The sequence below is a fragment of the Dendropsophus ebraccatus genome, chromosome 2 (assembly GCF_027789765.1).
Source record: "Dendropsophus ebraccatus isolate aDenEbr1 chromosome 2, aDenEbr1.pat, whole genome shotgun sequence".
Lineage (NCBI taxonomy): Eukaryota > Metazoa > Chordata > Amphibia > Anura > Hylidae > Dendropsophus > Dendropsophus ebraccatus.
The window spans coordinates 175,981,858-175,995,000 of record NC_091455.1 but is presented as its reverse complement, the minus strand read 5'-3'; the positions used below and the strand labels follow the sequence as shown (position 1 = coordinate 175,995,000).

Below are 13,143 nucleotides of genomic sequence, written 5' to 3'. Positions count from 1 at the left end.
TAGCTGTATCTCAGTATATCTAGCCACTGCTGATTACTTAACACTGGATGTGATGTGTTTTTAGATCACAATCATTTATTATATTTTTTCTTACTTTCCATAATAAAAATTTCGTTTTAAGGGGGGGGGTTGATACAAGTCAGTATTCTTATTGTAACCCCAGACCCACCTGTGAGATGGTGTGTGTGTCAGTCATATGATGTCACTGCACACCATATCATCATATTACTACCCCCTTTGTCATCCTGCCCCTCCATCATTATACTAATACCCCCTTCATCATCCCCCTTCCCCTCCATCATCATACTACTACCCCTTCATTATCCTTCTTCCCCTACATTATCATGCTGCTACCTCCTTCATCATCATCATACTACTACACCCTTCATTATTTTCCTTCCCCTACATTATGCTACTACCTCCTTCATTATCATATTACTACCCCCTTCGTCATCCTGCCCCTCCATCACCATACTACTACCTCCTTCGTCATTATGCCCCTCCTTCATCATGCTACTACCCCCTTCATCCTCCTGCCTCTCCATCATCATCAGACTATTATCCCCTTCGCCCTCCTGCCCCTCTATCATCATACTACTACTACCCCTTCATCATCCTCCTGCCCCTCCATCATGATACCACTACCCCTTCATCATCCTGTGCCTTCATCATTATACTACTACTATCCCCTTCATCATCTTGTCCCTCCATCATCATACAACTTATACCACCAGTCACAGCTCTGATTACCAGTCTCCTATTCCTGTATACTAGCCTCTCACAGCTATCTTCAATTCCTTCGCGCTCTTCTAGCCAAGAGGCAGGAGTGATGTCCCTGCCAGGCTCTGGAGCTGGGAGAAGAGAGCGAGAGCGGCCTCTAGTGGCTCCAGGCAGAATATACAGCCTTCAGCCAAAACTGCAAAGTTTGCTTTTAACTAGGCATTGGAAAGCATTACAGGGGGCAGGGCTTGCCAGAACAGGTAGAGAGGAGCTGGGGGAATGCCCAGAGCTATAACTGTTGGAAGAGGGGGCCCCCGGGCAGCCACCTACCCTGCCAAATGGGAATGATGGCCCTGCTCAGGAGACAACACAAACATAACTTGGTTCTATGTATAAAACTGTAGAAAATATAATGGGCTGGAAATGGAAATTCTCCTGTGTTTTCCACACAGATGCTACTGGATTCACTACGAATGGCATATGGGGCATCTTGTGACCGTGAAGATTCCGATGCTGTATTCCAGGAGTTTTCTAATTGGAAGCAGGAAACATTTGAAAAATTCTGCATTGTCAGAAAAGACACTGACAGCTCTCTGTACCTTCTGGATAAATGGTTGGCTGACAGCAGAAAGGTATGGCTGCCAGAACTACTAAAGAAATGATCCAACCTTATAAAATTGGTGGCCCATCTTCTGCTCAGGACATAACTATTAGATTGGCAGGGAGTCCAACTACCGTACCCCCCACCGATCAGCTGTTTAAAAGGGCTGTGGGACTCCTGTGAGTGCTGCAACCTTTTGAACTCAAGCACTCAAAGTTGCATTGATGTATTATAAGTAATAGTGGTGCAAGGTAGTGCAGTATTGCCCTGAACGGGCGCTGAGGATGGAGGTAAGCAGTTTTTTTTCATCCTCGGCACAGTTTTCTGGATATTAGTAATTTATTGTATGTGCTAATGAGGCGTTTTGGTCCACTATGCGCAGGGCTACCTCCCGCAGAGCACTGATTTGTCCCCCATCCAGCCCACCCCTTCTAATATGTGATGTCACTGCAGAGAGCTGTCCCAATATTCATTTGAAGGGATGGGGAGGATCCGGTGCACCGAGGGTGGTAGCCAAAACACCTTATTATATCAAATAAACTACTAATATCTTAAATATTGTACAAAGGATCAAGGTAAAAATAATCATCCCCGGCACTCCATGTGCTATAGGAGGGACATATGAGCAGATTAGATTCTTCTAACCTGCTTATAGTTTCCCTTTAAAAGGTGTTATCCAGGCTGAGGGTATGTTCCCACTATGGAATACATGCAGAGACTTCAAGCGGAATGCACTTGCAGTCTCCACGCGTACTGGGAACATACCCTTATGGTAATGTGGCCACTTTCTTCCAGAAAGAGCACCACTCTTGTCCTCAGTTTTAGTGTGGCTTTGCAGCTCCGTTCCATTGAAGATTAATTGCAATACCACACACAACCTGAGTACAGGGGTGGCCATTTTTTTTTGCAAATCCTTGATAACCCCTTTACGCAAGCACACATTATTGACTCTAATATGCAACATATTTTTACCTTTTTAATGGTGTCTGCAGCTTTTAGCAGCAAATAGAGCTGACAGATTGCTTATAACATTTCTTAGCCAGTTGCCTGCTCATTTTATCAAAGAACCTGACCTGCAAACCACCATCATTCCCTTTGCTGGCTGTTGAGAAGCCCATTACCCTCTAAAGATATGGTTTACACCTTTTTGGGGTACAAGTACCATAGTTGTCCTGGGAGTCCAGGTCTTGTTTGCTGGGGTATCTAAGCAGCTTATTTCTTTTTTTGTTTTCTAAAGTTCTTTGATCTGCAGTCAAGTGTCTCATTTGACTCCTTTGACATCCTGCTGCATATCGACGTCATCTTGGAAAAGATTAATCGCAGCACATCCAAGGAGCTGGAAATTTCGCTTGTGGTCTGTATTTTACTTTTGGTTGTTTCTCTGAAATTAATTGTTATCCTCCCAGAAGTATTCTCCTTTTTTTTTTTTTTTTTTTTTGCGGTGTCCAAAATATTGCACCCAATAACTAAAACTTTAAATGTCATATAAATACTAAGATTCTGTGGTTTAATATTATGCTATAATCAATCTTTTGTATTTTACCTGCAGCAGGTATATGTTTATTAATTAAAAAAAAAACATGCTTTTGCTTTTTATCATGTATGTCAGGAACCAGATGAAGGTGAGCAAAAAATAATCACAAATACATATAACAGAGTGGTGAAGCTGAGTTTTGAAGAGACGTCCCTCATCTCTGCCTTAAAGGCTAAATATGTGGCCAGTGTGGAGGTAAGCGACTTGGAACTTTACCCCTTCCCTCGACATGCATTCTTAGGGTATGTTCACACTGAGTAATTCAGGCGGAATTCCAGCCTGTTTCAGTGTGTCATAGCTCGTCTATGGGAGAGCGCGTGCTCCTCCGCTGCCACTGCTCTCTCAATGTGTGAACATACCCTAAATGGCTTAATGCCCAAGTAATTTTTTACGTTTTTCCATGGTTGCCTCCCTGGTATAACCATTTTATTTTTCCATTGACAGGACAAGATTTACTTTTTATTTGGAATACGTATGCCCTTTTTTTTTTCTTTTTTTTTTTACAGTTTTTTGGAGACGGATTAACAAAATACAGGAATTCTAGCTTTAAAAAAAAATAAAAAAATGTATATATATATATAATATATTTCTGCGTTCTCTCTACAGGATGAATAATAAAATAATTTTATTGTTCAGGTCATAATGGGCGCGGTGAAGGAAAAATACTAGACAGATTTTGATTTTAGGGGTAATTTCACACTTTTTCAGTGGTTTTTACAAAGGACACTTACCAGTGGTGCCTTTTATCACCCTTTTTTGTTTGACTTAGCACTTGAGACACTGGTAAGGTTCTTCAAGAGGAGTCTAATGCACTGTTGTTTTTATCGGACGCATGCGCCCATCTTAGGCTGCATTCCCACGTTCCGTGATCCTGACGGATCATGGACGTGGAATGCATGTACCGGAGTCCCCCCGCGGCCGGACAGCATCTGTAATTAGATGCTGGGAGCGGGGGAGACTGTATTAATAAGCGCCGCGCTGTAGTAACAGCACTGAGCGGCTGCATCATTACAGCGCGGCGCTTATGAATACAGTCTCCCCCGCTCCCAGCATCTAATTACAGATGCTGTCCGGCCGCGGGGGGACTCCGGTAGCCTTAAACCTCATAAATCTTATTGGCCTTTTCAGGCTACCCCGTATATACAAAAAGAGAAAGAAAAACCCCACCAGGATTGCTGATTTTTTAAAATTATATATCAGAAAGAAATTAATAAAAAGCAATCAATTTTTATTTTGCACCAATATAATAACAATAAAAACTAGAGATCATGACTCAAAATGACATCCCAATCAGCCCTGTAGGTGGAAAAATAAAAACGCTATGGCTCTTAGAAGACGAGGAGGAACATTGCTTCAATTTGACTGGGAAATCCGGGCATCAGTGACCTTCGGTCATTAAGTGGTTAAATAAAAATGACAACTCGGAATTCCTTTTTAACATCTTTTATTTTTCAACACCTGATGTTGATGGTTAAATTAATTTCCTCTAATATGTCACATTTCAGTTCAAAAAGAGCATGTCTGAATGGATCAATAAAAACCCAAATGTGGACGATTTGTTAACGGTTAAGAGGAGTATCAAGGGTCTGAAGGCACAGCTGAGATGGAAACTGGCGGAGAGCAGCAGCATGGCAGAGGTGAAGCATCTGATTTTTCTTTGTACTTGAATTGAAGACATGGCTTATTTTGGATTTGGGTTTCTCCAGTTTGGGTTGTCATACTCTCTTCTTCTAGTCCAGCGTTGATGGACCTGGGAGGAAAATATTTTCACATTTTCTGATGCTCATAGGACCTGCACCCTTTTTCGGATACCATCTCCCCTAATTATTTTTCTACAGAGGTCACGCTTAGTAAAGTGTGTAAAACTCGTAATGTGGTGTAAATTATACTTGGTAATTTTTGCTCAGGAGCATCTCTATATTTTTAAAGGGGTAGTGTGGCGGTAAGCAATTATACACTAAATAACACACATTACAAAGTTATACAACTTTGTAATGTATGTTATGTTAGTGAATAGCCCCCTTCTCCGTGTTTCCCCCCACCCACGCCACCCCCGGAAATGTAGTGCTCTATACTCACCTGATTTGTGTCGACCCCCGTCTGCCATCTTGAGACAATGATGTCATCTTCGGCACTCTGCCGCGTCATCAGCTGCTCAGCCGCGATTGGCTGAGCACAGTTATGCTCAGCCAATCGCGGCTCAGCAGCTGATGATGCGGCAGTGGCCGGCACGAGGGACAGTTGGATCGGTTTGGCTGGCTGCCCGAAGATGACATCATTGTCACAAGATGGCGGACTGTGGTCAACACAAATCAGGTGAGTATAGAGCACTACACTTCCGGGTCTAGCGTGGGTGGGGGTAAACAGGGAAGGTGGCCATTTACTAACATAACATACATTACAAAGTTGTATAACTTTGTAATGTGTGTTATTTAGTGAATAATTGCTTACCGCCTCACTACCCCTTTAAGTTTGTTTAGCAGTAATTTTGATATGGTCACTTCATCTATAGTAATGAAATAATGATAGTTTCTACCTGACAGCGATTTACCTGTTTTTCAGAGTGATGATTACAATGCTGCAGCTCACAGTGGAGTGAAACATGAAATTTCAGCCATAAGGAGCAAGCTGTTCTGTGAGATAGAGCGCGAACAAGAGGAATATGTGAGTTTGATTTTAAATTAAGCCTATTTATAAACAGTCGGCTCATGGATTTCCCCAATACGTTTAAATTTCCAGTGAATCATTGAAGTATGAATTATAAAAATTGATGCACTAAAATTATAACATGTAAACCTACAAAATAAACTAGAATTAAAGGGGTACACAGGCTAAAATTTATTTCAGATCAACTGGTGTCAGAAAGTTTCATATAGTTTTAAAATTTACTTCTATTTAGTCTTTCCGTACTTATCAGCTGCTGTATGTCATTCAGGAAGTGGTGTATTCTTTCCAGTCTTACACAGTGCTCTCTGCTGCCATCTCTGTACATGTCAGGAACTGTCCAGAGCAGGAGAGGTTTCCTATGAGGATTTGCTACTGGTTTGGACAGTTCCTGACATGGACAGAGGTGGCAGCAGAGAGCACTGTGTCAGACTGGAAAGGATACACTACTGCACTACTGCAGGACATACATCAGCTGATAAGTACTGGAAGACTTGAGAATTTTAAATAGAAATTTATATAGTAAAATGTTGAGGTGTACCTCACACTAGCGCGACACTCAATTATGCTGCTCTGCGTCAAAGAAATGAACACCCGTCAGTTCATTAGGGGTTAAATTATGACAAGATAAAAAATTTGACAATGAGCGCAATATTAGGCAATCCTAGGCATATAATGGTAGTATGTTATATCATGCAATGAAAAAGGAATGAATTGGGTTGGTTACCTGATTATCCTTCTCACACTATTGCTCGTGGTTTTCCACTGTATGCCGTAGAACCAGTATCCGTGTTGGTTGTATCTCCTTTCTGAGATGCTTAATACCGTATGCTTTGCAGCAGGGTGATGAATGTAACCTTCTTTAGAGGTGCCCCGGCCGGCGGCACTACTCCGCAGTTGGCTATGTAGGTGATGACAGTTCAAAAAATGTTTTTCCCGGGAGTCGAGTGACGTCACTACTAGTACGGGTGCTTGGAGAGGCAAAAAGGTAATCAACGTGTTTCAGCAACAATATCGGTTGCCCTCGTCAGGATTATGCCGCAGCCCCGTGTATCTCCCTTACTTATAGGTCGTATGAACTGCCCACCTGCCAGGTGTAAGCTAATTAGATGTTCTCATATTGCTGTCTTATTCTAATTTTACATACATTTGTGTGTTTATATGGCATTTTGGAACACCCTGTTGCCTTCTCTTGTCCGTGTTTTCGAGCGGTGCGCACATTGTTCGGAACAGTGTATCAGTTCCCATTTAAAATACTCCGAGCAGTGTGCAGAGGGTTCGGGACAATGTGTCAGTTTCTCCTAAAGACACATAGGTCTTTCGGAACAATGTATCTGTTCTTTTTTGTGATAATAAAGACAGCATGTTAAACAATATGTCTATTTCAAAAAATACAGAGAAACGTTCGGGACAGAACGTTTCTCTGTATTTTTTGAAATAGACATATTGTTTAACATGCTGTCTTTATTATCACAAAAAAGAACAGATACATTGTTCCGAAAGACCTATGTGTCTTTAGGAGAAACTGACACATTGTCCCGAACCCTCTGCACACTGCTCGGAGTATTTTAAATGGGAACTGATACACTGTTCCGAACAATGTGCGCACCGCTCGAAAACACGGACAAGAGAAGGCAACAGGGTGTTCCAAAATGCCATATAAACACACAAATGTATGTAAAATTAGAATAAGACAGCAATATGAGAACATCTAATTAGCTTACACCTGGCAGGTGGGCAGTTCATACGACCTATAAGTAAGGGAGATACACGGGGCTGCGGCATAATCCTGACGAGGGCAACCGATATTGTTGCTGAAACGCGTTGATTACCTTTTTGCCTCTCCAAGCACCCGTACTAGTAGTGACGTCACTCGACTCCCGGGAAAACATTTTTTGAACTGTCATCACCTACGTAGCCAACTGCGGAGTAGTGCCGCCGGCCGGGGCACCTCTAATGAAGGTTACATTCATCACCCTGCTGCAAAGCATACGGTATTAAGCATCTCAGAAAGGAGATACAACCAACACGGATACTGGTTCTACGGCATACAGTGGAAAACCACGAGCAATAGTGTGAGAAGGATAATCAGGTAACCAACCAAATTCATTCCTTTTTCATTGCATGATATAACATACTACCATTATATGCCTAGGATTGCCTAATATTGCGCTCATTGTCAAATTTTTTATCTTGTCAGAAATTTATATAGATTTGTAATTTATTTCTGACACCAGTTGATTTAAAAGAAAAATAAATTGCATGAATACCCCTTCAGTCCCTTAAAGGAGCTGTCCTGGGATCTAAGAAAGTAAAGATTTTGTACGATAGAGGTGTCCAAAACTTTGATATTCATTTATGCTTTTTATAAAGTTTTTTTTTTTTTTTTTTAGTGCATAGTAAAGAACACCTAATATTAGGTGATTGAAAAGATTTCATATGCCTGTAGCTATATTATAAAGAATTTTATAGAGTGCACTGTGGGAGTTCAGAAATTGGTTTCATGGTAAGAATTAATCGTGTCTTGTTGCATTAGGCATTATTAAGTGATTTGGTCCAGAAGTGGTTTCCGGAGCTTCCTCTTATGTACCCTGATGTGGGAATAACAAGCTACATGGTAAGTCAGAGTAAGCCATTGTTCCATTGTAAGCTGAAAGTCATTATATAGATGTTAGTGTATATGCCTTATCTGTCTTCATAGAATTCTGGAGGTCTGCTGTGTGGCAGTATGGATAGGGAGCTGTTTGATGCTGAACCACTGAAGGAACTCAGCAGCAAACGTCCTCTGGTATGCACACACATCCAGAACCAGAAAGTGTTACTCAAGGTATAGTATATGCTTGCTATAGATGTGCGGTGTCTTTAAAGTGACAATAAGCAGAGCACAAAGTGTCCCCACTCGTTTTTGTTATTTTTTAGGGATATTCAGTAGGTGTTGATACAGAAGAACAAGTAATTACAAGGGTCTCAGAATATCACAGGGCTTGGTCGCAACAAAAAGAGGAATCTGGGATTATGAAACTCCTCTACTTGTTTTTTTGCAAGGTAAATAAATCCTCCAGTTCTATAGGAGCACTGACCATGTAACTTTCAGACCCAAAAGCTGAATCAAAGGTGTCTACTTTCAGAAAATCTATGGGTATGGGGTATAATATGAGTATTTTTTATTTTGTAATTCAGGTTTTATTTTTATGAATATTGTGAAAATTCTCCTTGCAGCGATCAGGTTGAATGGTGTAGAATATATTTAGTTACAAAGCTTTTTAGAGATTAGACATTCTGTGTGATAACATTCACACTAATTTCGTTTTGTTTTTTTTTATTTCATATTTTTCTTAGTTTGACCCTGTGGTATACCTGATGGTTCCCTTCTATCCTGGCGAAAGTTTGGGCTATATTCAAGCCAACAGTAAATTGAATTTATATGTAAGTAAATTATTTTTACATATTTGGAATTTACCAGCACTCAGACCAGACCCCAAGTACTGACAGGGTGATACAGATAAGTGTCCTAGTAGATATAGTACCTTTTGTATATCTGTCCATGGAGGGGATTCAGAACAATTTTTTTTTCTTATAGCAAGGAAGAGTCAAAGAGACGTTGTAGCTTAGCATTTGTTCCGCGCTCTGGCATGTCTCACCACTCCTCCTCCTACCTCTTCTCTGTGAATTAACAATTCATCTCGGCCTCCAGTGTATGCTCTGCTGTTATTAAGGGCCATGCGTGTTCTGCAGCTTAACCCGCACAGGCCCTATAGGCTGAAAGGCCAAGCCAAATTGTTTATTCATAGAGAAGAGGAAGGAGGAGGAGTAATGAGACGTGCCAGAGCACAGCACAAATGCTGAGCCACAACTCCTCTTTGACTCTTCTTTGCTATAAGAAAATAAATATTGTGCTGAGTCTCCTCCAAGGACAGATATATAAAAGGTACTTTGTCCACTAAGCACTGTCATCTGAATTACCATGTCAGCCCCTCGAGTCAGGTCCAAGTGCTGACAGATTCCCTATAAATAATGTGACCACCTTGAAATGTTTTGCACAGGTTTTTTTTTTATGAAATTGCTTTGTTTTGACCTGGAGATTGGTACAGCTTCTGCATCAAAAAACACATGGTTAATTCAGCTTTTAGTTTTGACATTTTTGTCCCAATGTTTTGCAGGAGTCTGTGAGAGTGATGAGAGGGGTAGCACATGGTTTACATACACTACATGCCTCCAATCTGGTTATTGGCTCTCTACATGAAAACAATGTATTTGCCGTGAACCGTCAGAGGGGCATAGTTGGAGATTTTGACTTCACAAGAGATGCGGTAAGTAAAAGTTCAGCATGACTGTAGTGTTGACAAGTGCAGTGATTGTTTTACTTACACGTCCATGTATTTGGCAGAGTGATGAAACACGGGGATGACCAGATGTCACCTCTTTGCTGTGTGTTACCTTCATTGCTTCTCAGCCTGATCATCGGTTCTCGTCAAGATGATTGCCAGTTTAATTTACTAGAGTCACATACTGTAAAGTACAGATGTAAAAAAAAAAAAATGTAGTCAGTGTTGAAGTCCCCAGACCACTGTAGTTGAGATTTGCGTTCCTAGGATTTGATGTGATTTAAAGGGAAATGAACAGCGGGTTAAGAATCCTTTATCCTCATTGTTGTTTTCAGGAAATCTTAAGTTTGTGAGGTGGATTGGTGCATTGTCTGCGGGACTACTATGCTCAGTTCACTGGCCGGCCTGCCCCTCCTAATGCAAATTCATCTGGTGCTCTTTAGAGATGAGCACTGGAGTGATGTCACTGCAGTGTGTTGTTCCAATATTCATTAGGAGTGGAAGCCCAGCAGGGTGAGTCAGTGCACTGAGGGTGGTAGTTCTGCTCTCAGTGTACCAAACTGCTTCATTTTCACGTCACATCAAGTCAAGATTTCCAGAGAATGACGCTGAGGATGAAGGTAAGAAAATTATCTTCATCCTCAGCGCCCCATGCGCTATGGGGACATCTATAGGAACTTCTAACCTGCTAATAGTTTCCCCTTAAGATGTATCTGTGGACAGTTTTTGGACTCTTTTAATACCTGCTTTGTGTTATAGGCTATGTTCACGCCGTTATTTAAAATAGCGGTTTTAAGGCAAAAAATGCTTTAAAAGAAGTACTTCTTCCAGATCCCATTGAGATCACTGGGAATGTTATACCCCTTCTCGTCATCCATATGACTATATATGTTCCAACTCCCAATGCCCTGCATATATACATTCCTAGCGTGAAGGGGTGCGGTGCTGCTTCAGTGTGAGGAGCACCGCACACATGTTCCCAATACATATAAACTGTGGCTGTTGTGTTAAATGAAAGATTGCATTGGGGTCTGTGGACAACGGAGAGAAATAAATGACATGAACATTACTTTGATGGCCGTAGCCGAACAACGACCTTTGTTCAATACATTGTGTGAAACAACAGCCAGCGTTTGCAGTGATTTTAATGCAAATCATTGCATTATGAAAAAACTGCCTTTTTAGTTGAAAAAACTATATAAAATATATATATATATATATATATATATATATATATATATATATATATATATATATTAATTATACCTTTGTATACACAAGCCAGACCACTACTTTTAGAGCAGATTGGTGGTCTGTAACCTAGACAACAAACTGTCAACAATGGGAGAGAAATAACAGCATATCGAGTGAAGGAGACAAGTTTGCTAAATGAATGTATTTCAAAATATTTAACATGACGAGACCTACAAGTCTAACTGTTAGGTGAGATGGTAATACCCCGTTAAGGCCAAAATTTCCAGTTATTTTGGTGCCTTTGGTAAATTGATTATCATAGTAGGATACTGTGGTAAAGTGAACCACCTTCCAGCAGAGGTGGTTGGTAAATCTACAATAACAGAATTTAAACATGCCTGGGATAGACATATATCTATCCTAAGATAATAATAAAGAAAATACTAAAAGGGCAGACTAGATGGAGCCAGTGGTCTTTTTCTGCCGACAATCTTCTATGAAATGTCTCATATTTTTAAATGGTGATTGCTTTTCTAGGAGCAGCGGTGTTCAGCCACCTCTATCTGCTTCCCTCTGTTGACCGCTCCTGAAGTGAAATTGGGACAAGCAGCTTCAGCTTCCTCGGATGTGTATGCCTACGGTATCCTCCTCCTGTGGGTATGTCTCACTTGATAAGAGAATATTTAAAGTATTTAAAAAAAATTGCATTTCGTGATGTTCATAGCAAAATGGAAATCTATTTAATGCTTCCACGTTGCCATTATGGCAGCCCACTGATCTTAAATGTGATATTTTATAGACAATGACAAGATTGTTTGTTTTTATTAAGGGAACAGCAGAAAATATAAAGATACTGCGGGAGATTTATCAAGCATGGTGTAAAGTGAAATTGGCTCAGTTGCCCCTAGCAACCAATCAGATTCCACCTTTAATTTTTCAAAGAGTCTGTGAGGAATGAAAGGTGGAATCTGAATGGTTGCTAGGGGCAACTGAGCCAGTTTCACTTTACACCATGTTTGATAAATCTCCCCCTATATTTCTAAAGTTACATTCTGCCCTATTGAAGAGAAACCAATCGGTACAAAGAAATAGGCTTTAAACACTAGGAGACGACACTAGGTAGAAAGGTGTTGGCAGCGATTAGGCAGCTATACCTCTCCTACAACTCTAGACTAACTAGTTTTAGCCTAGTCTCCGTAGGAAGCAGACACCATTTGTTCTGCAGGTCTGCCACAATATTTTTATATCTTTTAAATTCTCTTTAATTTCAGGCTAGCAAGGGGGAAGTGTCATTTGCGTGGACTAAGACACTAAATACAATCCGATAGTGCTCTCACACCTTCCTGCAGTGTCAGTGTGTGCTGGCAATTTTACCAAACTCCTCCTTAGGCTTCAGCTTTTTTCCAGACCTTTCACTACCTTCAACATCAGGGTGCGATTGTATCGGTTCCACCACCTGAGAGATTTCAGGGATTCTGTTTGAACTTGTTTTGTTCCTAAAAAGGACTGTTCTGTCAGACCCATCCTGGGCCTCAAAATGCTTAAAGAGGATGTACCACCAGGTACATCCTCTTTAACCTGAACCCACTGATCAAACGGCGCTGGCACGGGAAAGCCGGTGCCATGGTCCGTTTTTCGGACCGAGGCCCGGTTCCCTTGCACGGCGCTGTTCTATGCACCGGAACCGGCCGGTGCTCAAGCACTGGAGGCTGGCCGGGCCGCCCCCAGTGGGAGGGAATTCCCTCCCCTGTATGACGCGGCTCTCTTAGAATGAATGGACCCGCGTCATACAGGAGAGGGAATTCCCTCCCACTGGGGGCGGCCCGCCCGGTTCCGATGCATAGAACGGCGCCGTGCACGGGAGTCGGGCCTCGGTCCGAAAACCGGACCGCGGCACCGCCTTTCCCGTGTCGGCGCCGTTCGATCAATGGGTTCAGGTTAAAGAGGATGTACCTGGTGGTACATCCTCTTTAACCACCTTGTCTGTGAATGCAATTTCCGAAGTGTCTCCAAGGTCGGTGGTTGCAGCTTTGGAATACTGAGAGTTCCTCACATCCATTGGTGTTTTTGATGGCTACCGGCACATCCCTTTGCCCAAACCCACA

The 13,143-nt window shown here is 41.6% G+C and overlaps 1 protein-coding gene across 6 annotated transcripts in view; it reads left to right on the top strand.

Annotated features, from left to right (window-relative positions):
- The window catches only part of STK31 (serine/threonine kinase 31), a 41,883-nt gene that overhangs the window by 25,726 nt on the left and 3,014 nt on the right, over positions 1-13,143 (top strand). For all 6 annotated transcript variants that reach the window (XM_069958781.1, XM_069958780.1, XM_069958782.1 and 3 more), the window contains 11 exons: positions 1,173-1,352; positions 2,559-2,675; positions 2,931-3,050; positions 4,361-4,492; positions 5,418-5,519; positions 8,056-8,136; positions 8,221-8,346; positions 8,439-8,564; positions 8,859-8,945; positions 9,680-9,829; positions 11,576-11,695. In XM_069958781.1, the coding sequence (XP_069814882.1) occupies positions 1,173-1,352; positions 2,559-2,675; positions 2,931-3,050; positions 4,361-4,492; positions 5,418-5,519; positions 8,056-8,136; positions 8,221-8,346; positions 8,439-8,564; positions 8,859-8,945; positions 9,680-9,829; positions 11,576-11,695 (1,341 nt within the window). The remainder of the gene's footprint in view (positions 1-1,172; positions 1,353-2,558; positions 2,676-2,930; positions 3,051-4,360; positions 4,493-5,417; positions 5,520-8,055; positions 8,137-8,220; positions 8,347-8,438; positions 8,565-8,858; positions 8,946-9,679; positions 9,830-11,575; positions 11,696-13,143) is intronic.